This window comes from Mesoplodon densirostris, chromosome 7 (genome assembly GCF_025265405.1).
Source record: "Mesoplodon densirostris isolate mMesDen1 chromosome 7, mMesDen1 primary haplotype, whole genome shotgun sequence".
NCBI classification, from domain to species: Eukaryota; Metazoa; Chordata; class Mammalia; order Artiodactyla; family Ziphiidae; genus Mesoplodon; species Mesoplodon densirostris.
The window spans coordinates 100,012,591-100,039,921 of NC_082667.1; the positions used below are offsets into that span (position 1 = coordinate 100,012,591).

At 36.7% G+C, this 27,331-nt stretch overlaps 1 protein-coding gene and 1 pseudogene across 1 annotated transcript in view; one reads left to right on the forward strand and one right to left on the reverse strand.

Annotated features, from left to right (window-relative positions):
• The window catches only part of GUCY1A2 (guanylate cyclase 1 soluble subunit alpha 2), a 417,832-nt gene that overhangs the window by 16,382 nt on the left and 374,119 nt on the right, over window positions 1-27,331 (forward strand). The window contains exons 2-3 of the mRNA XM_060104638.1: window positions 17,152-17,213; window positions 25,331-25,452. Of these exons, the coding sequence (XP_059960621.1) occupies window positions 17,152-17,213; window positions 25,331-25,452 (184 nt within the window). The remainder of the gene's footprint in view (window positions 1-17,151; window positions 17,214-25,330; window positions 25,453-27,331) is intronic.
• LOC132493962 (large ribosomal subunit protein uL30-like) lies at window positions 9,636-10,596 on the reverse strand (annotated as a pseudogene).

Here is a 27,331-nt window from a genome sequence, read left to right on the forward strand (position 1 = left end):
TGCCCCTTTTGACCTAATTCAGCCAACTTTGAAGGTAGAACTCCACGTAGGGTCAGTGGTGGTCTCCACTGAGATAGAATCACAGTCCAACTTCTTCCTCTTTCATGGGTATTGATCTCCAGAGTACCCCTTAATAAGCTTTCTGCATTCTAATCTTGTCAGAGTCTGCTTCCCAGGGAACCCTGCCTACAATAGTGTGTTTGAGAATTGTGATGGCATTAATAAAAGTGCAAAAATCAGCAATGGGAAGGTGGCATTTGGAAGGAATATAATGATAACCTTGGATTTGGATTTTTTCAATTTAGGTGCAAATGGTTGGCTCTGGACTGTGAGTTCTTTGTGAGCTTGGTGTTATTGGTTCACCAGCCTCAGCACAGTGCCTGTCATATTGTAGGCAGAAGACTCAATAAATAGACCATTAAAGATTTAGCATTGGAGTTTGGGTGACAGTTCATGGAGGTAATAACAAATATCTTGAAAATTGACAAGCTGTCTTATTGAAAGAGAGGAAAAATAAGAACAGTAGAGAATTGAAAAGCAGTATAGAAAAGGGAATCAGAAGAATATAGGTGCTAGGATGCTTTTTTGTTTGGTTATGTGGTGGGAGGTGACTAGAGAGCAGCTGGAAGCAAGTGTTGTAATGGTTGATATTTGAAAAATGATGTGAATTTAAGACTGGTACTTTCAAACCCAGTACGAATGAGGTTTCTGGTGGCCTTCAGAAGTGATGTCAGTCGTGCAACTGAGAAGGAAACCTGTTTAATGAGATTTAAAGAGAGAATATATGATGAGTAAACAAAGGATATCATGGGCATAAATTTGTCTTCCAAGACATTTGGCAATACAAGTAAAGAGAGGTAATCAGCAGGGCCTGTGAGGCCAAATCAAAGTTTATTAAAGAAATGGAAATTCATGTTTGAAGATAACAGAATAGTCAAAAAAGCTGTAGATGGATGAGATAAATAGGCTTTGGGAAAGGATAGAGTTGATTTAGAGCCATTCTGTAGCTCCTTTGCCAAAAGTAAGGATACTTATTTCTCTGTACCCAAGGGGAATACAATATGGCATAGTAGGAGTATAGTGCAAAGACAGCTATCAGATCTTAGTTTTATTTACACCTGTAAGTTACACCTGTAATATCACGATCTTATCTTTATTTTATCACTATAACTCATTGGTCAGTAATTTTGTCAAATTTAAATTGCAGTTCTCTAGGTATACCTTAGCTGTGGCAGCTACACTGACCATAGGGTGTCAAATGAGGTCTGATATGTTAGCAATTCATTCTTCAGAAATTTTGTATTTAAACCACGAAGTGTACATTTTTTGGTATATTCCAATGTAAATCACTTTTTGAAAACTTCAGATTTACTCTTATTCTTCTAAAGATAAGACTTTGTAAATTGATTTATGCTTGTACTAGCTTGTTCTCTTTTAGTTTTAAAGGTAATTTGAGATACATATTTTATGTATATAACCTATATTCTTACCATCTCTGTGTCTGATATGACTTTGTTTAGCGTTGGACCTCTTTTTGACGTTGATGAAAAGGTCACTAAAGGAAGGAATTCTTGAAGTATTAGGAGCCAAGTAAATAGGACTCTACTTTGTTGTTATACTGAATATATTTTATACAGTTGAAAGGTGGTGTGGAAGACAAAATAAGGTCAAACAAGACTTACACAATCAAACGGCTCTTCTTGGCCCTCTCCCCTTTCATTCCTGGGGGAATTTTACACAATTTCAGCAAGCAAGGATTTTTGTCTATTTTTATATACTTCCAAATCCCAAGTCTACTAGTGCCTGCCATGTGGTAGTTGATCAGTAAGTATTTGTTAAATGATTAAATTTAGAGTGAATATAAAGATATTTATTCTAACTATACTACACAACTATACTAACTATACTACACAAATAAGAAAGAAGTAGGATGATAAATAAAAATGCATTTTAGAAAAATAAAATCAGTAGCAGGAACAACAAAGTAGACAAAACATTTTATACAAATGTAAATAATTATTATATCCTATTATCCTTTATTCCTTCATCATATATTTACTATACACCATCTATACATGCTTGACTTTATTGTGTCCTGAGCCAAAACATAAGATCTATGGAGCACAAAATGGCTCTAGTCATCTGCAGGGTTAAAAAATAAAAAGTATTTTATTGGATTTTTATCTAGTATTTTACTGAATTTTCCTTAAATACTCTTGTAATATGCTACACTAGTCAATTTACATTATATATTAGCAAGTAAGAATAAATTTTTTTCTACATGGTCTAAATATATATATTTAAAAAAATTAACATTAGTTTATTAAACAGATATTTGTTGTTGGCCTTTTCTGTGCCAGGAATTTGATATGTCTCAATTATAGAAAATACTTATAATGTGCGCTCCCCACTGCCCCCCTCTCCCCCCTTACCATTTTTTTCTTGTGATTCTGTTGCAAACATTTCAGGGATAAAATTTAAGAAAGATTTTACCTTTCTTCCAATCTCTTTTTTGTATAAAGTTTTCCCAAGGGAAAGCAAGAAGTTTTGGAAGAAAAATTCATATTACCCCAACAGCAAATTTAGGGAATACGTGTTGCTGCACTAGTGAGAAGCCTGTCATCTCAATTTAGTAAGTTTCTGTAGATTTCAACAAAAGAAAAATATATCTCTTTTAATGCCTGTTGACCAAATTCTCAGTGCAGGGTTACTCTGAGCCTGTCTTCCAATTTCAGTTTTTCCTTGTGTGATTGGTTTAATTTGCATATGGGAGATAATTTGATTTTTGAATGTTGTCTTACAAATATGTGGTTTCTAACTTAAGGAATTTATTTGTTTTCAGAAAGGAAAGAATGCAGAGACTCTTACAAATTGTACTTTTATCATATATTGACAGATATAAACCTGAGTTTACTTTAATAGCATTTTTGAAATCTATATGTTTATCTATCGATCTATTATTGATTACATAGATCAGAAAAGAAATGACTCTGTCTGATTCTGAATTTAAAAATTTAATTCAGTAGAAATCTGGAGTAGGTATGCTTACTCTAATTGTGTCTTTTTAAAAAAATTGCCACAGTAATGAAAACGTCTTTTGCCTCCTTAACAAAGAATCTGCCTCCAAAGGCATTTATTATTGTAAGCAGTGATAATGATGAGACGATTATGTTGTAATGGAACAGACTGAGGGAAAGAATAAATTTTAGCTACATATTACTGTAATTCCATTTGAAACTTCAGGCAGATATGAGGAAATTTCTAGTGTGGTTGCTGGTGAAGAACGATTTATTGTTTCCTCCTGATATAAAGACCAATAAACACTTTGTAGACATGACATCAGTTGCAAGCTACAAAGCCTCCTTTTTTTCCCCCTCTTATGTTAACTCATTGCCATTATAAACACATTTCAAAGAAAACCAATCTTTCCTTTTGTTCTGAATTGTTCTTTCTCCAAAAGTGTGCTTGCAAAGTACAAACCTAACTTTCCTATTGAAAGAGAATGGGTGAACTTCTTCCACAGCTTGCAAGGGGCTAACTGTGAGAATTGTGGTGTGTGAGGCTGCTGCCTGCTGGTTCTTTAAGGACTTAAGCAGTTGTCTCCTTATTCAGCTGCATTCTTGAGATGGGAGTGGGGGAGGATGGAGGAAATAAAATACTACTTTAAGTTGTAAATGTAATTTTCCACCATTAACTTAGCATTCTTGACTACTGAGAAATATCTCAGTCTCAAATACATAGTTAACATAGATACCCAGTTATTTTGATTATAGCAATGGGATATATTAACCAATGGCATTAATGATAACTGTACTGAAATGAACAATTCCTTTGGATATGTAGTTGGAAAAAGCATTTTACTACAAGTTACCCCAAGAGACATAATTTTTCAAAGAATACACATTCATTTTTCAAAGAATACACTTTCAAATACAGGTCAATGAAAATGTTACAGTTATAAAACTATAAAATATAAGTCCAAAAATAAGATCAGAACAACAATTTTTAGCCATTAGATAAGGTATTCAGCCACTTTATGTGATCTATAAGTCAAATCAAGATATGCCTGTCTAGAAACATCTTAAAAACCTAAAGTAACAAAGTTTATTATTTTGCTCTTCCAGAGTAACTAGTAGAAACAAAAGCAAAGTCATATCAATGTCAAGCATATCACAGTTTCTGCCTTGGCATTTTATATTTGTGTAAACTCTGATATATTATGAATTAAGTTTGAGAAAAAATTGTAAAGTATTTACTTTTGGTAGTCCTTATTCTCAATCACTCTCTCCCCCCTCCCCATCTCTATCTCTATCTCTATCTATCTCTATCTCTTTCTCTATCTCTATCTCTATCTCTCTTGATTCCTATATAGCAAAACCCCTTGCCACAAAAATCTGCTATGAGTCTCTCCCACCAGATAAATTGGACTATGTGCATTTTACATACCTTATGTTAAATTATTAATTGAAAAGTACTTCTTTTTATTTTAAGCGCCTTTGCAGGAGTGAAAAGTAAGTTTTGGAGGGAGCCTTGAGGGGATGGATAGGATGGGGATAGCTCTCTTGGTGCTCCTAAAATCAAATTTGGTGTCTGGCTCCACAATGCTGTGACATATATTGACGACTATATGGAAATGTGTATGTCTGGGCACTTCTTACAAAGCCATATGAAGATCTCCGTAGACACAGTAAATTATTTAATATTTTTGGTCTGTATGAATGATGTAGGTATATGGATAAAAACAAATAATAATCTATAGCACCTTTGATTATGTGGCATTATACTTATTAATTTTATATCATAAACTATTTTCTGTTACTTTTAAGAACTATTACTGCTACTTCAGGGTTCATTTAAAAGAAGACCCATGGGACTAAATAGGGCTTATGTTGTCCTTATATTTTATAATGCCTAGAGATTACAGAGACTTGTTACTTAAATGAATAATTTATGGATTAATATGTATTATGCCAATTGTGGATGCCCCTGCAATGAATTTGCCTTGGAAATTCCAATTAAGAGCCCTTATGCATGCAAGGAAATTAAAATGATTTTTTAAGACTGAAAAATAATGAATGATATCTAATTAATACCTTGTTCCTAAGCATCATATCATTAAAACTCTCTGTTGTTTGGTGTGAATGTGTGTACATGATTTGTGTGGGTCAACATTTGATATTTGTATAGCTGAATGCCAGAGCAAGATATTTAAAACTCTTGTAGTATTCTAGAAAGAATTCGAGAAAAAAAATACTGTGCCAGAAACATTTCCCCTCTTCTGTAGGCAACTGTTCTTACATCATTTTACTCTCTGCCCCTTTCCCCCTAATCTTCTGTTAGGTAGTTAAGACAAAAAAAATGGCTAAGAAGTACTACATAGATAAAAATTTGGTTCTAATGTGAGCAAGTTTAATGTTCTTTGCTGGAGGTCTTCTACAATGACCTCTATACCAATTCACATTATTATAACCAATTTTGTGTTAAATGGCTTATTTTGATTAGTTAGTTTTTAGTGTGAGCAGATTTGAAGAGAATTTTGAAAAACCAGGGGCTTTCACCAGATGTATTTTTTAACATCTAAAAACACAAAACATTAGTGACACCACTTTTTTCCTTCTTGATTTCCCCCACTTCAGGACTATGAGAGAATGATGTGCTAACCTATACTTTCCATACAGAAAAACCACAAGAAATAAGTGATCTCTATTTAGAGCTTACAAAGCATGTTTTATAATACTCATTTCATCACCCTAATTCACTCAGGAAATGTATGAAGTAAGGAGGTCCAATTTAAGGATGGGGAAACCAAAGCTCAGTGGGGAACAGTAACTTGCCTAAAGTCAAGAGCTTGTAATCACCTATTTTAGTGCCTGGTTTTCCTGTTTCAGGTCCTAAGCTCTTTTCACCATGATGTGTCTTTCAACATGTCCATGAATTGTTCAATAAAGCAATTTAGCAATATACAATATTGTTCACATAGATTCCCTATTTCCTATTTTGCTTCCCATATGTTTCATACTTTGTGACTTGCAAGTGGTGGCTGATAGCAATTTCCTGTTGGTTTTCTTGAACCTTACCTTCTGTCACCAATTGTTTAGTTCCTGACTGTGCTGTGAGTTCATATAACATAGACCTGTGTTAGAAATGACAAAGTGTTCTTTCTTCATCAGGGCTCTGTCTCTAGGCTGACCTAGTTTGCCTGTCCACTGTCTGTTTGTATGCTCCAGGCTCCCATGGGTGAGGCAGCTATGAACAGAGTGACAAAAGCCATCCTCACTGCCAACAGCTTAACTTATGCTGCAGAGTCTGGGAACAGCAAAGACATTACTAGTCATATGATTTCTGAATATGAAGGAAGTCATGATTATCATAGAAATAGTTATGTTCGTAAGGGTATACATTTCTCTTCACAGATCATACATAATTATGCTGTAATTAAATAATTTACTAGAAAGAATGAGGAAGCAATATAATAGATATTATACAGTGGAGTGATACCTAGGTTAAAAAATGTGCTCAGGTAGAGTTAAATGAAAAAAATAAGACTTTTCATGTCATGCAGTATTAGTATTCTTTGACTTGCATATTTTTTTCCAGAAAGAAGTGTGATTATTCTATACCTCTAGCTTAGGAATGTAGTTCATCATAAACATTGATGACATGGCAGTCATTATCTGCCAAACATCTGCCTAGTAAGCAGATTTCATATCTGTTTTGATCATCAGATTATAGTCAACACTAGATCTGATTATATTTAGACCCTTGTTGAGTTTTATCTTCCAAGAGAGGTTGAAGCAGTAGAGCTGTGCAGGACAATCCCTGGGTAGTATTTTGATGGTTTCGGCATATTTCAGCATCTGAAACTTTTAAACTCCAAGGACTTGGGCTTGTCTGAGTCCTGAAATAATCAGACTCTTAGCCACTGACAGGCTAAACAAAATGCCCATGGCACTTTTGTTGGCGTCTGAATGACAGTTTACTTTTTCAAAGTGAGCAATAACTGTGAAATGAAGCTTAGTACTCAAAGTCTGCATGGTCAGCACTTTTCTTACTTATTCAGGCTACATGAGGAGCCAAGTCATAACCAAAAGTTTGCTTTAATCCATGGAGAGCCAGAGCAAAATGAATTTCATGCCAAATTCTTTAATCCAGTTTAAGGGTCTATCTGTTTGTAGGGAAGGCCGTGACAATGAGACCTGATACTCCATATTCATTCATGAGACTCTCATTTTCATTAAGATGGTTGAAGAATTTTCCCTACCTTAAGAATAATTTATCTCAACGTGATAGAGGACCAGTCTGCTCTTGAACAGTATTAGAGGTAATGTTTCATAAACTATTTGCCTCCCTTCCCTTTCCTATGGGTTGCCCTCTCTAATTTCACCCACTTTCTATTGCTCAGTAGCCTACTTTGTCTGGAGCTATACCATGGCTAGTATTTGAAGGTAATTCCCAGTCACACATTTACAAATTATTGTTTAAGCATTTAGAGTTAACAAAACATTTCCTGTTTTATGAGTTAATTTTATAACTTAACTGTCAAACAGAAATATCATTTCTCTAATTTCCAGGCTCTTGTTGGGAAACACCTCACTGTAACTTCTAGGTACTGGAAACAATAGGGAATTCTTTGGAAATGCTCAAGTGGAGGCTGCAAAGATATTTTAAAAGGCTAGAAATTATTTCCTGACATGAAGGTCATTGCTAAACCTGACTTGAAATGGCACTAATTAGCTTGGCAGCATATAATTGGCATCTTTGGGCTATGAGGCATGCCTCGCAACAGTCCTAGGTGTTAGACATAGTCAGTTTAGTTCAATTTAATAATTTTTTGACTAGCTCCTCATCAACAGATTTTTGCATAGAATTAACGTATAACACATATTTGTATACTACTTCATAGTTTTATTTCATTTGGTGCTTACACCAACCCTGAGAAACAGTTATGCTAGGAATTCCTCTATTTTATAGTATAGGTAATAGCGGTTCAGAAAAATAAATGCTGTATCCAAAATTATACAGTCTAGCTAAGACATAATTATCCCATTCAACTGTAACATTTTCTGCCTTGGTAAATATAGAACATGTATTTTAATTTAGAGGAGAAGATTAAAAGCTTGGCTTTTGGAGGCAGTCAGATATAGATCAGACACAATAGACTTAGATACTTACTACCTAAGTGACTTCGGGCAAGTTTTTTTTAACTTCTCTGGGTTCAATTTTCACATTTATAAAATTGGGGTAAGACTTCTTCCTCTCTTACAGGATTTTTGTGAGGATTAAATGAGTTGGGGCATGTAACATGTTGGGCCAATTGTTTGATACTTAGCACTCAACTTCTATTAGAGCATTGAATCCAGAAAGCTTACTCTTATTTCACTTTGTAGACTGAGTCAGCCCTGTGCCATCTGTGAGGTCCTGTTTGTTTTAAGGGTTTAGGACTGAAGTCATGTTTCTCCAAAGGTCTGCAATAAAGCAATATCAATTTTCCTGAGGTGCCTAGATGTGGTATCATCTTGTCTCATAGTCAGGATTTTTATTCGGACAGCCAAGTTGGCCAAGATGGTGACCAGGAAAGTGTTTCTCCTGAAGTTTCCCTATTAAGAAGTTAATGATCCTACCAGAACTATTTAAATAACAACATTTACAAATTTGGGGAAACAATTTTCAACATTGTTTTCATATGCATTACAGAAAAAAATAAAAGGAAATAAGGGATTTCAGTTAGGTACGTGGAATAACTTACTAATGGTCACCAAAGTGAGATAAATTACCAATGGAGGCAGCAGCTTGTGGAAGAAATAGCATAGGAGACCTAAGTTCTTGTCTAGTTGACATCTCTTTCCAGCATGTAGCTGAGGCAAAACACCTTAACCTTTCTGAATCTCAGCATTTTCATCTGTAAAATGTGGATAATTATATCTGAGACTTACAATGTTGTTGTGAATATATAATGAGATGAAGGAAAAGAAAGTGATTCGTAAACTGTGAAGTGTTATACAAACTGAAGGTGGTGGTATTATTTTCTGGTGTTCGTTGAAAACAGAAATTCTTGGATTATTTAAATGTGCTCTTGCCTGAGGTGGAGAAGAACTAATAAATAGCCCTTTGAATCTGTTTCAGTTCAAAGAATATATGTCTTCAGATTAATCAGTATTGATGGTGTTAGGTCTTGTCAAATTGAAATTCAATCGCTCTTTTGGAAGGGCATTAAAAAATAACAAAGGAGAATATATTTGGAAAGGAAAGATATTTTGTATAGAAAGACTTAATTATCACGTTGAGTATATGTTAAATATATTCCGTTTAAAATCAATAATTAAATGGTAATGAACACTGTGCTCTGCTAATTAGAACTTACTTTTTTTTTTTTTTTTTTCACAGCAGACAACCGAACATTGCTTTTGTGCACTTCTTTCTAATTGTATTTCAAGTTCTTTCCAAAACAAGGCCCTTGGATACCCCAGGTTCAATATGCCCCTGGGCCTGGTCCACTACTGTCTTGTATTCATGTGTGGGTTCACCATTCGTTCACCAACATTAAATCCCAGGATAGGTGTGATAAAACAGGACTCCCTCTTCCATGGCACAAGTCCTTTGCTGGTTTCAGAGGTGGATGGCGGTCTTTGCAGAAAACACACAGGAACTTTTTCTTGGAACTGAAGTGGGATAAAAAGTGCCTGCCCTGAACATCACCATCTTTTCCCTGACCTTTCCCCTCCAGTTTCTGAAGATACAGCAGAAAATAATCTTGCTTGAAGATACTGAGTAACAATTCCATAAAACAAGAACACATGCTTCCAATGCACTGTGCTTTCCGATATGCTGGGTTTAGTTCAGCTGCCGGATGAGCTGATTGATGCGTTCACCTCGATAGCCAGGTGAGCCCACTTCCTTGAGGAAGCCCCCTCTATTCTTGGTAGCGTGAAGGGCCACTGAGAGTTGGAAAGGGTGCAAGAACCCTAAGATCACCTGAAAATTCTTCCCCGGGAAGGCAATTTCGTGAATGAGGTCTTCCAAGCAAATGACACAAAACTTCCCCAGGTGCTCCTCAGTCTCAGTGTTGTCTGTCAAAGGGATGATTTTATTCTTGACCTTGGCTTGTCCACGTTTCAAGATGAGTTCCCAAACTTACTTCAAATTTGGAAATCCCCAGGTCACATAAGTTTCCACTATACGAAGTGTTTTTATGGTTTGAGGAGTTATTTGCCTAAAGACACCACTGAACATCTTATTCAGGCGAAGTCTTGCAATGGTCCTCTGCACCAGTAAACTCACCCCATTAATCCTTTCGATGCATAAAACAAAGGCCAAGGAATGTTTATCTGGCACTTCCAAGCCGTGAGGTTTTACTTCTAGTCATCTGAGTCGCACCCTGTCACGTAGTTGCCGCCAGGAATCATGTAGGAACCGTTCTAGTTGCTTAAACTTGATCTCTTTTCCTTTTCTCTGCTCCTTCCTTTGCAAAAGCACCTGCTTTGCCTGGGTGGCTTTCAGGGCTTGATAAGCCTTCCTCTTTTTCAGGAGATTTTCTGGAACCAAAGGGATCTTTTTTCTTGACTCTTCCTCCACCATCTTTCCAACTCTAGAACTTACTTCTAATAAGGCCAAGGTTATCAGTTTGAATCCCGTTGTGGGTCAATTAGCATAATGTCAGCCTTCACCCTAAGCTTTCATGAGGTCACTCAAATGTGTACCTATGTTCACAAGGAGAATAAAAGTGGAGATTGGACGAAATCATGCAGATTTTCAAGCAGTATGTATAGAGCTATATATTATAATGTATCTCCAACTTTTATTTTTTTCTTTTAGCATACTTATCATTTTTGCTTTCTGTAGTTAATTGTCTGGACTACCAATTTTGTTTAGGAAATTACTGGTGTAGTTCACAGATGATATTCCAAGTTTCCTGAAAAGTGGTTTAATCTCTGGTACATTCTGACCCTCTGTTTACAAGTGCTAACTTTGCAATGCTTTACTTCAAATGACCCTGAGAACTATGAACTTCTTATATGTGTTTTTTAGATGGGAAAATGGAGGCATTTTTTTCCCAAGGTTTTTTACTCCCAGGTGAAGAGATTTTGGCTAATTTTATAGAAAGGTCAGTAGCACAGCTGGGCTTGAAATACAGAGGTCCTGACTCAAAGTTCTATATTTAATTTGCAGTGTTTTTTTTTTTTTTTTCCTTTTTGGCTTATATATAGTAAGTTTAGTCAAAGGCTGGGAAAATTCATATTATGCCTGGATCTTTAGCAAGACTGACAATTACTACAATTACATGTCTTTCAGAAGTACCTATGATGGTTATTTGACATGACATTATTTTGACTAATTTTTTAAAAAATACCAATCATATAATTTGATCCATTGGTGTCTACAGGCCTACCCATAAAGATAGGGTATCTAACATTATAATTTTGATCAGTTTAAGTGAAGAAATTTGGCATATCATATCCTTATAAGCAAAATGCTCTTATGTTATGAAGAAAGTAGAGATCTTTGGATTGTGATTTGGAGGGTGATGAAAAGGTTCCTTGCTCCCTAATTTATCTCTCACTGACCCTCCTATTTATCAAAATTCCACCTTTAGTGGTTCAGACCATCTTATATAAAGTAGGAAAGCCCATTTATACCATCATTTACCTTAGTAAGGATTGAGGATCAAGTTTTTTAAGTAGGATTCCTCCTGAGTACCATCTGGGGTCAGGGTACTAAGAGGATTTCAAATTTTGATGAAGGAAGGAAAGAGAATATGCAATGATGATTTTTTGAGACCTATTCTGGGAGTTTAGATGATGGTGGTGGGGATTTGTCCTATCAGAATGCAATGTAACTAAACTGGACACTCAGAGGGTAGGGAAGAGGGTGAAGGAAAGCTAAGGATGGGAAAGTGAAAGTGTATCTAAGACAAGATATTCATGATTTTTGCTTATGGTCTTGTTTGTGTACATATGTTTAAAGAACATTAAGTGTGTTGTCAAGAAGCAAACAATTAATTTGAAACCATGTGATTCTTCATTTTTATGTTGATGCTAAAAAAATGCTTTCTTAATATGAAAGTTTCCTAGGGGAAAAGATGCTCTTTTTGTAAAGGAGGGCTTCTAATCTCTCTAACTTTGATTATTTTTTAGTCAAATGGTGATAATATCAATCTAACTATTTCATTGGATTGATGCAAAGCTCGATTGGGATAATATGCATTAAAAACATGAAATGTAAAGTGCTGAACCAAATACAGGGTGTTAAAAATTATGTGCAGTACAGGTTGGAGATTAAGTGCTTGGATTCTGGAACAGACTGCCTGAGTTTCAACCCTGGCTTTGTCTCTTTTTACCTGTTTGACATAGGACAGCTTAAACTTTCTGTGTCTCAGTTTTCTAATCTGTAAAATAATAACCTACCTCATAATGTTAATGTGAAGATCAAAGGAGTTAATATATGTGATGGGCTTAAAGTAGTGTCTTGCATAGATTAAATGCAACAATCGTATTAATTGTTGCATTGTTATGTATGTGTCGGTACAAAATTGAATACTGACATAAGTGCCTGGGAGTGAATTACTTGGAAATGCTTCAAGCAATATAGTTCTCTGTTTACCTAACAAATCATATTTAACAATGAGCTATTAGTGGAACTGTGTTGATTTAGCAGTTATGTGTGAACATCTTTCAGAAGCTTTCTTCTTTTGATATTTGAGTAAAGAAACTACTCTCATTAATGCTGACTTATTCAGGTAACTTTTATAGAGTATTGGTCTTGATCATCATGTTTATATCTTACATGAAAGGTTTTCAACCCTGACTAACATTAAAAGCAAATGGGTCCACCAGTTGTATTGGAAAGTTTGGGGGTGGCACTCAGTCATTGGTATTTTTTAAAAGCTCCCCAGGGGATTTTAATTTGTAGGCAGAGTTGAAAATCACTGACCTAGAGCAATAGTAATTAAATATATATCCATATTATTTAGTTTCTGACATTGAAATATAATTTTTTCATACTTAAATAAATAAAATGACATGGCTATTTATGGATGTTTCTTTAAAGGCAGACCTATTCTTTCCATTAATTCTGTAGCTTGCGGTTTTGTGTTATAAAGCAGAAATGAGAAGTTTATTTGTTTTTAAATTATCTGTGGGTTTTTGTTTGTTTGTTTTTGGCATGATGAAGGCTGTATATATTTAAAAAATATATAGGATCACAGAATAGTAAAGGTGAGAGGGACCCTCAAAGCATCTAGTAGAAAGATTGCACACTTTGAAGCCAGTACTGGCTTGCAGTGACTGATTCACTTAAGAGCTATATGATCTTGGGCTACTTACTTAATGAGTCAGAGCCACAACTTCATCTCTGTAGAATTGAGATGTATGTGTACTTTGTACGATGACAACTGCATTTCATGTGCTAGACACACACACACACACACGCACATACACATCTTGACTCCCTGACTCCTGCCTGATCCCCATACCGTCTGGTGCAGATATCTAGAGCAGGGACTGTGTGGGAGCCTCTGCAGGGCTGTCTGAGCTTGAAGGGCCAGTTGCTGAGAACTGCTTCCTCCCACTACTCCGGGATCATTTCTCTGGCTCTTTTTGGATTATTTCATGGCTGGCTGTTTGGATCCCATGACTTTTCATGAGCATAACATTTAGTCTGTGGGGGGTCAGTCACTGCTAAGTAGAGTGAAGCTGTTAATGAGACTAGAGATGAAGATGGCTTCTTGTTGCCACATAATGGAAGCTTTGGGTACTTCCTCTTTGAGCCCTAGACAATACATGTGCAGGACACAGATGGCTGCTTTCTCTTTCCAGCTGTCTTCCTGTCCATTGCTTCTTTCTGTTGAGTAGAGACAGTAGGAAGCCACTATCTCTATCTTAGTTTGGGGGAAGGAGAGAAAATATTACAGACTTCTTTGATTTTCTTTTGTATGATAGGGACAGTGGATTTTGTCTCCATCCCAACCCTTGTCTTTCAGATCCTGTAGCATATGGCTATAAACATATTACATCATCCAGCTCTCCTGTTGCACATTCTTTATGTCATAAGAAGGAGGTTCATGGGTTGTTTCCAATTAGTTATAAAGCATAATGCTTGAAGTCTTCATCTTAGCTATGGTGCATCGATGTCCTTCCCACTTATAGGCCTGGATTTAGGTCTATTCTCAATCTTCTGAGATTTCTGCTTTTGTCACCGTCTCTCTGGACTGATCTGAAGATTTCATTGAAAATATTTATAAATTCAGCTACCATTTTCCTATTTTCTCCTCAACTGGAATAGGCACCATCTTCTCATTATTAGTATTAGTGGTAAGTCTATTGATTTTTTTAGCTGATGAGGATCTTGAAACATTGTACTTGTGGGGTGGGTGTTCTAACATAAACTTTGTACTCCACTAGATTTTGAGACTCTTGAGGGTAGGAACCCAGTGAACATAGTCATAACTATCATTTATTATGCACCTACTATGTACTAGTGACTTCGATTTAATTATTTCAATTAACTCCCATAAAAATAATGTACACATAAGAAATCATTTCAGATACCTTAAGTAAACTGCCCAAGGTCGTCTAGTTCGTGAGTAAGAGTTGGATTTTGAACTCAGTTTGATCTTAAATCCTCTTTTCTAAATCATCTTTCCAAACTCCTTCTTAAAGAAAAGGATAGATACAGATAAGAGGGATGGGATTTTGGCCTGTTGAAGGTTGGACGGAACTGGTATGGAGTTGCATTCTTAAAGAAAAAGAGAGAAGATCTGCAGGTCTTCAGAGCCCTTGCTTTTCCCACTAATCTACACTGACTTGCATCACTGGTGTACACTGACATTTAGTGAATGTACCCTACAACCCTCAAGGCAGAAGTCACCCCTTCAGAAGGCTTTGGCCCATGTGCAGGTCTTCACTTTGTGCTTTTTATTCATGTCAGAGAGGCTCAGATTATGTGAAGATGTCTCAGAATCAGGCAAACTCTGAAGAAGATTGGAGTGAATCCATGGTGATAGTCCATGGTGAGGAGTCAGGTCTGTATTGAAGTCAGCCTTGGCTTTCTGAAGATCAGGGGATACTCTGCAGTCAGCCTCTATACTTACAGTTCAGACCACCAGAATGTGCCCACTGGATTTGGCAAGCAGTAGGAAATATATAAATCTTTATGAAGTTGAAGATTTGTTGAATGTGCCCAGAGAACATTTTCCATTTAATGTATTTGGAAACTATAAATATAATTCCTGCTGGGGAGTAAAAGTAATTGCTTCAGAAAAGAAAAAAAGTCAGTTCTTTAAATGGCTTAACTCCTTTCACAAACATTTGCTTTTTTTAATGACTGGGAAATTCCTGGTACAGGAAAATAAAATGTCCTTTGGTACAAAGGAGGTCATTCTGGTCTTAACTGACCCTATGCACTCTAGTTCCTGCTTTCTGTTCCATATTTTGTCACCAGAGGTTATTGGAAGGATAATCCCTCTGTGGGTTTTCACTGCTTTTAGGGCATGTTGCCAAAGAGAAAGTTATCTTGGCTCAGAAACTGCCAAAGCAGTTCAGAAGGCTCAGATCCCAGGGGTACTGAGCCAGTGACTGATAATGACTTGATTTAGGTTGGCCATGGATTTGATTTTTAAAGCATACTTTTCATGTGTGTTAGGTCTGCTGTGTCTGCTTCACCCTCTTCAGATTTTTCAGCAGACTCATTGCTTCATGGGTCAGGAATGATCTTCCTTTCCTAGGCATGCTATTCTACTTTGATTCTATTCTTATGAACAGAAACATCTGTACCAGTTTGAGGCCTCATGTTCATCTTTTTAACCTAGTATAAAGGAAAAACAGCTGTTGAAAGAAGTTGCCCTGTATCTCTTTCTTTGAACACTTGGAGGGTGATTTCTCCTAAAATTAATTTCTGAAATGGCTTGGCTAAAGTGAAGAATATATCTGAGCTCTTAGATTTGCTCAGTGAAGATGTTCTCCTAAATGGTAGTGTAGAATAGTTCTCAGTGGATGCCCTTGATTTAATTGAAGCTCAGTTTCCTCAAGCTTTAAAATAGCCATTTGCTACCAAGGAGGATGTTGAAAGTATTAGGTAGGGAGGTTTTTACATCTATCCTGGACATTTTTCATAGAGAGGTAAACATGGAAGAGGTTCAAGTGAACCCTGACAACAATCTCTGTAGTCTCCTTTAAATTACATATCTTTAAGACAATATCTTTGAAGGATTAGGGATGGGAAATAAACTGATATTTATTAACTGCTTCTTAGGTAGCAGCATTGTGCTAGATGCTTTCTGCAGATTACCTTTTTAGATTTATCTAGGTTTGTGTGGTTAATTAGTGACAGCCCACAAGATTACCAAACTACCATGCTGCTCTCACATCTTGAAGGGTCTGTGTCAGAGTCATTATAACCCCCCAAAATTTATCCATGGCTATAATAGATCAATGTTTTAATAAGCTTTTTCCCCTACTTGATTAGAAGTTTTTATTATTTAAAAAATTCACACCCTTGCCACTGAGAATTTGGTTCTTATTATAATTTGTTAACGAACTCTGTGTTTTAAGATCTTTGAGTCACTTTCATGCCTCCCTAGGTCTGAGACTCCAAGATGAGGCTCTGTTGCCTAAATAAGCCTAGAATAATTCTTGCTCTGGGATTAAGAAACTATGTCTTTAGCTGTCATGGAGAGGAGAGGATTATAAAATTCAGTCATGAGCTGCTTAGGCATTTTCTGCAGATCCCATTTCTTGCCCCAAACACTGTGGCCCCTCTCAGACACTCTAGAACCCTTGCTTGAAATCACTTGAGGAAGTCAGGCTTGACCTGGGCATTACTCATCTTCTTTAGTACACCCCTCTCCACTGCCCCCAATGTCTAGGTTTATTGTAGGCAGCCAGTGAGTATATTGTTGAACTTAATAGCTAGTACAAAAGCATTGGGGAACATATGGCTAAGAAATGCTATCATATTTGAAATTGGGAAATTCTGGGTAATTGCTGAGTGCCTCATATTATTAATTCCTGTGGGGAAAATACATGGCAGAATTCATGATGGGTTTATATTGTAAAACAAAAACTCTTGGGAGATGAATCAGATGCTACATATCTGCTTATGATACTCAGAATGGGAATGACACTGATTTGCTGATAATATATTATTATTATTCTGTAGCCCCAGATGATACAGCAAACTCTCAAGAGGACATTGCAGTATTATGAGCACCAATTTACTGGGTAAGTAAAAATGGATTTTGGCTATTATTGGGGAAAAATTAAAGATAATTACTACATAGAGAACAGACCTGTTGTTGCCAAGAGGTGGGGGAAAGGGTTGGGGGAGGGATGGAGTGGGAGATTGGGGTTAGCAGATGCAAGCTATTATATATAGAATGGATAAACAACAAGGTCCTACTGTATAGCACAGGGAACTATAGTCAATATCCTATGATAAACCATAATGGAAAAGAATATATATAAAAAGAATGTAGATATGTATAACTGAATCACTTTGCTGTACAGCAGAAATTAACACAACATTGTAAATCAACTATACTCCAATTTTAAAAAAAGAGTTACTCAAACATAGCTGTTGAACATGTGGGCAACCAAGTCAACCTTACTGCATAATGATTATGATCTCAGTGTGAAGTGGGAGCTCATAGGAGCCCCATGGAGTGATTTCCTTTAGTTTATTTGTGTTGAATCCTTTTAAGTAAAATCCCTTTTGCTAGTGCTTTCCTTTTTCTTCCTTCTTGTGCTCTTACCCTCTCATTCTCATCCACTGAATCTCATATTTTGCCTTAGTAATATCATAAGGTTTATTGGTAACAGCCAAGAGGCTTTAAATGAGATTTTAGGGTCCTTCAGTAAAGTTTAATCAAATTCACTACAAGCTTAACACAGTTCAGTGAGAAGTATTTGTTTAGTTAGAGTCACATGTTACATATTTCCTTTATTTATTCCCCATTTCCTGAAATGGTTGTGGTATGATGAAAAGTAAGAAGATTTGAGGTCAAAAGACAGGAATTCAAGGCCTCACCAGGACATAGAACTTTAAAGTAACTTTATCTCTTTTAAAGGGTGATGATTATGGTAACAACTAAATCAAGGATTATATGTCATTATTAAATGAGGTAATTTTAATGAAAGTATTTTGTAAACAGGAAGCTCCAAATAAGTGTAAGGTATATCCTTGATTGGCTACGGCAGAAAGCAGTTGGCAAATACAAAAGCCTAAATTCACTTTCTGATGCAGTCTAGCTATTTAAATTAAATGTACAATGTACTACAGCTATTTATCTTTGTAGAAGTTTAAGAACTTATGAGGAGCCAAGTTTCAAATCCTGGTACCTCTTGAAATGCTATGGGGAATCATTTAACATTTGTGGGTAATAGTCATTACCATGGAGATCAAGAACATATTTTTGGCTATTAGGATGTAGTGTGATTTTTTTTTAAATAAAACAAAAGGGAAGAAAACTTAGTGGAAAAATAATCTCAGTACTGAGTAGAATGCCATATATTTTAAGTGCTTGATGATTATGTTAACTGTCATTTCAAAGGGAATTGCCCTGAAACTTTGTCATATCAATCCTCAAGAGTACAGTACTAGAAAAAACATATTATTTAAACTCATGAGATGGTTTTTAAGTTGAGGCTATTTGTAGTTTTAAATGGTTTATTTTAAGAGAGATAATGTCAAGTTAATCTCTTCCCACATACTCTAAAATAAAACTTAATCACTCTCATTGGATTTGCTGCTTTCAAATATGGTGTTTGGATTAAACTAGTCAATGTATTTAGAATAATTCCTGGTATGTGGTAAGCACCACATGCTTGTTTACTCATATTTATTATCATCATTATTTTTAAGATTTTAATGACAATACCAGTAATGAAATGCAAATTATTTCTGGAATTATGAATGCCTTCTCTGTTTTGAAATCAAATAATGACTGCTGAAATAGTCTTATTTGTGAACTAAATTATGTCTTCATGGCAAGTCAGAGTGGGAATCTTATAAATATGATCAAACTAGATAACTAAACTGTATTACTATAATCAGCAGAAAATTATTTTTTCCATTAGTAGGATGGAGTTCTCTTTCATCTAAATAACTGCCTCAACTCTCCTCTCAATCTCTGTAGACATAGCCTGTGGCATTTCTTTGTTCATTGCCTAAATGGTCTTTCCCTAGTTCTGTTTATTGCAGACACTATTTAAAGAACAGACAGGGTATAGGACTTTCATATAAAGAGGTGTCTTAATGTCCTACTGGTTCTAAGACCTAGTAGCATATTTTTGCTTGGGTGTTGGCTACCTTCTGAGGATTTGAAGTACCTTTGCTCACTGTCTTTTTCTGTGCTCATGCTGATGAAGATAAAAAGGGCCATGGTTTCCCTGTCCAGTGTCCTCTTTGCCCTTTAGAGTCCATCTTTCTGCTTTCAATTTCTTTTTTCAATACTGAAAAAGGAGAGCATCTATGATCACTAACACTTGGATTAAAATGTATTCACTCATATGTGTTGTTCCTCTTAAGAAAACACAATTTTATCTCTAACTGTGAAAAGGAATGTGTTTCTTACAGTTAAAGGGATTTCAGGCAATTGCAAGCAAGTGCTGGAAAGTTTATTTTACATGTTTCTGGGGAGGTGAGGGTGGGAAAGAGGTGCTTTTCCTAATCTCTGAAATTGCGCTTTGCCTAAAGCTTGTCTTGAAATAATTCAGCTTTTAGGTGTCTTGGGTTGGATAATGAATCAGAATGGGTAACAGAGAGTAGGAGCTAGCCTTTTTCTTTTTAATTTCATAATTCAGCCTCCAACCGCTAACCTTCCCATCTCCCCTTTCCTCTGTTTTGATACTCTTGTCTTTGGATCTGCATTATTTATCAGAGCTCCAGGATTGTATAGTCTTGCTCCTTAATTAATTTTTATACCAGTAGCCCATAGAAACTCTCTGAGGCTTTTTTTAGTCTCCAAGACCTAGACTTGAATGAAGTGAGCAGCTGTTCAAAGGATCAGACAGATGGAGGAATGGGAGGGAGTAGCCGATGGAGCCTCTTGTTAGGAAGTAAGATAGCCTCTCTTGTACTTCAGCAACTTTATCTTTAAACATTTATTCTGTTCCTTAACCTATCCATTCACTTGTTCATTTATTTATTCATAGAGATCATTTAAGCTGGGAAAATAAGTGCTTAAATAATTTATTCATGTGCTAAATCTTCATCTCTTCATCTCCACTGTCACCATGGTCTCTCACATAGAGATTCCAATCTAGTTTTCTGGCTTCTACTCCTGTAGTTTCTGATCATGTATGTCTGGGTGTGGCTCAAGAATTGGCATTTCTAAAGAGTTCCCAGATACTGCTGATTCTACTGGTCCAGGGATCATGCTATGAAATCCCTGTTTAAAACCATATAATAACTTACTGTGATAGAATAAAATCTGAGCAATTCCTGTGATCTGGCCTCTGCTTACCTCTCTGAGTTCATCCTATTCCACTCCCCACTTTTCACTCCACTCCAGCCGCTCCAGCCTTCTGTTGGTTTCTCAACTACACCAAAGCTTGCTTAGCCTCAAAGCTTTTGCACATACTATTTCATATACCTGGAATTCTCTGTCCCCAGATGTTTGCATGGATTATTCTTTTATACAGTTAAGTCTTTGTTTAAATGTCATATCCTCAGGAAGGTATGACACCCACCTAAAGTAATCCTCAATCCCCTACCTCAATCTCCAACCGCAGTGATTTTCTACTACATTAGTCTCTATTATCTCTCTTCATAGTACTTATCATTAGCTTATATTATCTTGTTTATTTTCTTATTTGGTTATTTATCTTATTTACTCTTATATTATTGTGTCTTTGTAAATGCTTGGTACATAGGAGGAACTAACAGTTTTTTGGGGGTGGAGGGAGGAGTGTGAATAAATGAATACATTGTGCCCAGAGGTATGTACACAGAGGTATGTATATAGTGGATAAAAAAGTAAATTATGCTTCAGAAGAGGTTGTAAAATGAGTAATCCCTAGGGTCCATTATAGTTCTAAAATCTATAGCTCTAGTATCCAAAATCCTTCTTTTTTTGGGGGGGGGTTGGTTTTTTTTTTTTGTGGTACGCGGACCTCTCACTGTTGTGGCCTCTCCCGTTGTGGAGCACAGGCTCCGGACGCGCAGGGTCAGCGGCCATGGCTCACGGGCCCAGCTGCTCCGCGGCATGTGGGATCTTCCCGGACCGGGGCATGAACCCGTGTCCCCTGCATCGGCAGACGGACTCTCAACCACTGTGCCACCAGGGAAGCCCCAAAATCCTTCTTTTTGTGGCATAAATTATACTCATTTATTTGCATAGTTTTCCATTTATGCTTAATGTTCTGCTACAGTGTGTCAGATTGACTTTGTGGTAAATTTTGATTGCTGTGTAAACTCTGCATATGCAGTCTTCTTCCCTCAATCTAAAATGAGAAAAGAGGGCCCTGACTGTTCATCTTTATGTTATCCTTTCTTTAACTGAAGCTTCTAGGGAAGGGACTAGCTTTTGGGGCAGTGTGGGGTGGGAAGAATAGTGAGAAGCAAAAGTGGTAAGTAGGAGACAGGCAGTGTTTACCTTAGGAATCAAAAGGAACTCAGGATTGAGGAAAATCTGGTTTATGGTGACAATTTTTTCTGATGTCATTCTTGTCATTATCTTGTGCCCTTCTCTCTGTGCAGCTTTGTTGTGTAGTACAGAGAAAGGGACTGCGAAAATGTGCTTTGGAAGTAGACGTACCAGGTTTACTAGATTTAAAGTCAGGTTGTGCCTTTGAATGATCATGGGCAGATTACTTAACCTCCCTGAGTCTCCGTTTTCTCATTTTTAAACATGGGAATAATAGCACGGTGGGGTGATGTTTAAATGAAATATTAATGATAATAATGTGGTAAGGCATATAATCAGCTTGGTATACATAGGTAATCAGTATGTTTGTTGAATTATAACTACCACTATTGTATCTGACTCTTTTGCACCTTAATTTTTGTTGATTGTCTTTTCCTTTATCCTCTTGCTGTATCATTTACCTCTCCTCCTTGAGCCTTTAAAACTCTGCAATTGGGCTTCCCTGGTGGCGCAGTGGTTGAGAGTCCACCTGCCAATGCAGGGAACATGGGTTCGTGCCCCGGTCTGGGAAGATCCCACATGCCACGGAGCGGCTGGACCCGTGAGCCATGGCCGCTGACCCTGCGCGTCCAGAGCCTGTGCTCCGCAACGGGAGAGGCCACAATAGTGAGAGGCCCGCGTACTGCAAAAAAATACAAACAAACAAACAAACAAACAAAAAACCTCTGCAATCATTTGTTTAGCATCAGGAGTTAAATATGCCCAGTTCATGTTCCAGCTACAGCTTTCTTCTTACAGAGAATTTGGATGTTTTTTAATCTAAATTTCTTCCTCCAGAGTGCCTAATCTAACTGCTCTCACTCATGTTTATACTACACCACTCCTACTGGTCTTTAGCTCACAAAAACAGATTGCTATGGTAGGGAAGACAAAGCAGAGATTTCTTTAAAACTATGATTAGAAAATAACATGATCATCTTTCTGAGATGTAATTTTCATTCATTATATATTTTAAACATCAAAGTATAGAAGAATATGTATTCAGTATCATACCATTCACTTTATAATTTTTGCCAGAATAAGCATCGTTGTGCTAATGTCACAGGTAAGACTGCTGCCAACCTCATATTGGTCTGGGACACCATTTCCTGTAATCATCTAAAGGTATATTATTACTCCATTTATCACTGTGAGCTCTATGTTTGTTTTATACAGCCAACCTCTGTTCTCTTTTTATTTTGACAGTTGAATAAGGATTAAACTAGAATAATTTCAATAGAACATTAGAAGTGAAATTAGGAGTGGGTTAACCCTGCTTATTCTGGGAAACAAGTTTTAGTGATATTACTTATGCTGTCATGGTCAGATTTTGTGGCTGTAAATTATTTTATCTAAAAAGTGATGTAGCTTTTTTCAGATATATTTACATATAATATCTATCTTACTGAATAAAAACAAGTTAGATAAAATCTAATATCTGTTGATTGCTCTCTGTTTTTGAGGTAATATACTGGGCACTTCATATCTGTTATTTTATTTAATACTAACAATCTATTTCATAGGATCACTGTATTAAGCTCATTTTTACAGATGAGGAGATTGAGACTGTGAGAAAAAATATTTTGTTTAAGATCACTCTGATTAAAATGGTGGAGCTTGGTTTAAAAATAAACCTGTATTTGTCTGTGTTTAATGACTGTGCTCTCCATTCCACCTTTTATTGAGTGATTCCTGAATTCTAGAAACTGTAGTAAGCATTTTGCTTAACTGGTTTATTGGAGTCTAATCTTACAAACATGAAACCCTTTTACTTTTTTCTCCCCAGTCATTTCAAACATGCTATGATGAGCCCTCTTTGATAATAGGTTGGGCAGATTGCACTGTATTCCAAGTACTTTCAAGGAGTATAAAGTCCACTCCAGACCAATTCAAATCTTCAATCTCATATCCAATCTTATTCTCTGTCCCTCTCTGCCTGGGTTACACATTGTCCTGGGGAACTTGGAATGCAATGTAGAGGCGATATCATGTATTATTGACTCCTCTACTTTAGGCCAATCCTTTCTGGTTCCTTTCTCTTCTGATGTGTTATATCAGGCATGGATAAAATGGGAAATAGTAGAAGCATCGTTTACTTCACTGGTGGTTGTAATCATTCTCTCTTTGCTGTGATGCCCTCAGCAAGGTGCATGTACAGGCTCTGCCTTTACTGCTTCAGATGCCTCAGCTCCTGGCTCTGTGGATTTCACTCCACAGTCTTGCTAGTGTAAGCCCTGCCCCTGGCTGCAGCCTCTAGATCGGGAAAGCAATAGGATGGGACACCCCCAGCTCACCATTCTTTAATGATATCTGCATATCACTAAATATGAATTTTCCCATGGGAAACCCATAGTTTTTGCCTTGCCAAATGGTAGGACTGTAGGCCAGTTCCAATTTGGCTCTATTTATTTTCCCTGTTAATAACACTCCCTGGAATCTTCTTCCATTCAGTCAGGTATAGAGGGATGATCAGGAATTCCACCACCTCAGCAGATATTCACAGAGGAATGAGATACCTAAACCTCAGTCTCTATCAGAGTAGATCCCTCTTTCACCAACTGGTCCTCTGTAGAGAATATTCCCCTTCTCTGTTTTACTTGTGTTTGTGTGTGGGGTGGGGTGGGGTGGGAGATAACAACAGTATTCTCCTCCTAGGCCAATAACTCATTCTTCTGATTATTTTCTTTCAAATTTTTCCTATTCCTTGGCTTATGTATGCTGGTGGTGAGGTGACAGTGGCAGTGACTATTTAGTCACTTCTTAAGTTCTGAAGGCGATGTCTGGTCTTCTTGGCTACTCTTTTGAAACATGGGAGCGTTTGACCCTTATTTTCTGCAGCTTTGGTGCCTTAGCTCTAATTCAGAGGAAACTGGAAAAGTTTCAGTCAACACAGGCTTTTTTTTTTTTTTTTTTTTTTTTTTTTACAGTACACGGGCCTCTCACTGCTGTGGCCTCTCCCGCTGTGGAGCACAGGCTCAGCGGCCATGGCTCACGGGCCCAGCCGCTCTGCGGCATGTGGGATCTTCCCAGATCGGGGCACGAACCCGTGTACCCTGCATCAGCAGGCGGACTCTTAACCACTGCGCCACCAGGGAAGCCCCTATCAACACAGGCATTTTATCTTTAAGTCCTCGTAAGACCTCTAGGAGGTATCTCCATTTCATGAGGGAGGAAAGTTAGACTAACAGAGATTAGATTACTTGCCCAAAGTCTCACAGATAGAAAAAGGTAAGACCATGATTCAAATTCTGTCAGACACCAAACGCTTTATTTGCTTATTTGTTATCCATGCTAATTTCTTGACTGTAATAGAAGTTAAGATGTGTTTACTTTCAACACAGTTAGTGCCAACACACCAAATTAGCACTGTTAATTATTCTTTTTCTAGGCAAATTCATTATAGAAACAAATTACCAGTAGTTATGAAGCACTCAAATAAAGAAACATTAGCTATACAAACTGATGTATTTTCTGGTTCTCATCATTTATTTTTTTCACACATTGCTTTCTTGTTAATGATTGCTTCCAGTTCCAGGTCCACATTGCTTATTCTGATGTTAGTGATGGGTTATGCCAGAAATTATGTCTTAAAGCTTCAGTTGTTTGAAAATGTCATCTTGCTAAGAGCATAAATACATGCTTTTGTGTATGTATATGAGTGCATTTGCAGTCTTTTAAAAATTTCTCCATATACTAATTTTGTTTTCTTCTTAGTTATAGGGATGTAGAAAAGAATTTCTACAATATTTCTAACAGATGCTCCTATGCAGACCATTCCAACAAAGAAGACATGGAAGATGTCTCAGGAATTCTTCAGTGTACTGCTAACGTACTCGGTATAGTAACTATATATTTATAAGGTTGAGAGAGAATGAGTAAGGGGAAGGGGGAAAAGTAAAAAAAGAGTAAATGTTTCATTTTCTACGAAAGAGAGATTTGGAGACTATGGTGAATTGAGACCAAGACCTTGTCTTCAAGTGACTTAGTTTCAATACTTCTGATGACGTTTAAATGGAAATTACATACATGCCATTTACTTGGAGATTGGAAAACATTACATTACAGGCAAACTTTTCTAAATATTCATATATGAGTAATATTAGTTTCCTGTAATCCATATTTCTCTGGCTCTTACTGTCAGTTAAAATTGGAGATCTTCCTCTTTTCTCAAAGTCCATGCTTTATTATTATTATTTATTCTACTATTTCTGGAATGCCTGGTTGGGGCTGCAGGGTGGCTCACATGTACTCATAGTGAACTCTACAAAGGCAGTGAGGTAGGTCATCTATGGAAGTCTCTGTGCCCTGTTTATAGGGGGATGTCTACCTTGAAAATTCTAGTATTTCTGACAAAGGGCTGTTTTTAGATGTTCCCAACATGGTAAGGGATACTGTTATAAACTGCACTGAATCATGCAGCTATAAAGTACCATAAATGAGATGTCCTATCTTATTATCTGAAGTTCTTGGTGTGTGAGAGATACATTGTATTATACACAAAGTAGATACCATAGCAGGAATATTTTTTGCTCTAATGTCTTACATAGTTTTTTTGGGAAAGATACCTCTTTCAATTTTTTTGGAATCATCTTTTTGTCTCAGAACTCAGACAGAAATCCATGGAGTTCTGGGGAGTGGTGGTGGGGAACAGCAAATCTTAGTGACTGACTCCATACAAAACTCAGAATCACCTCTCTCAGAATCAGATTTTGGAGACTAGGAAAAACTTGTTTCCCTTTCTTTCCCTTTAGGGTAAGTACTTTCCCTGGAGACACCTGAGTCCCTCCTACAAACAGATTCCAGGTGACCTCAATGCATGAGTTTACCAGATTTTTCTAAACATATCTGACTCCCAGAGGCAGACCTGGCTTTAACACTCAAGCTGGGACTCCAGCTAGACATTGACTACATTTTCTTCCTAGGTAACTTTTTTAAGCATAAAATATTATAATAAGAACATGGACCTTTTGTGAGGGGAGGCATATAGATGTAAGTGGTTTGTCTAAGACAATAATGGGCAGTGAAAAGATGTACTTACCTCAGTCTTCGTACAACTGCATGGATGTCATACTACATAAGTCAACATTATTGGAGAAGATAAGGAGTGAGAGTAAAGGTGGGGTGGGGTTGGGCATTACCCAAGAACTGTTTATAGTTTTCTGATTTTGTATTTCCCAGGACTCTCTCATAAGTTATATCTATTTCTTTTGATGCATTGTGATTTTTGAAAGGGTGAGGTGAGATGATGTTCTACTAAGAGGGATGTATCAGAATCTTGGCCAAGGGATTTTTAATATATTGAAAAACTTCTCTTTAATTACTAATTTTCTAAATGATTCCCTGTCCCTCACATCTCCTTTCCTTTCCTTTCCTTATGCTGCCTACTTTGAGAATTGCTGAGTTAGAGGGAGTAAGAGGTGTACAAGATGATGAATAAGTAAGAAGTACTAAAGACTTTTTCTGAACTGTGACTTGAAAATAAGTGTACACAATTCCTACAAGAAACTCTAGGTCAGACAATTTGATATAGTAAACACCAGATGATACTGTTGGCCCAGTATAGCTTAGTTGATAGATTAAGTGAGTGAGTGAAAAGAACAGCAGGCAGTATGATACCTGATGGTATTAGGGAAAGAGTAGTTTTTAAATAAGTACTTATAATTTAGAAGGGGACTGTATAACAGGGTTTAGATTTCCATAAATATTAAAGTTTTC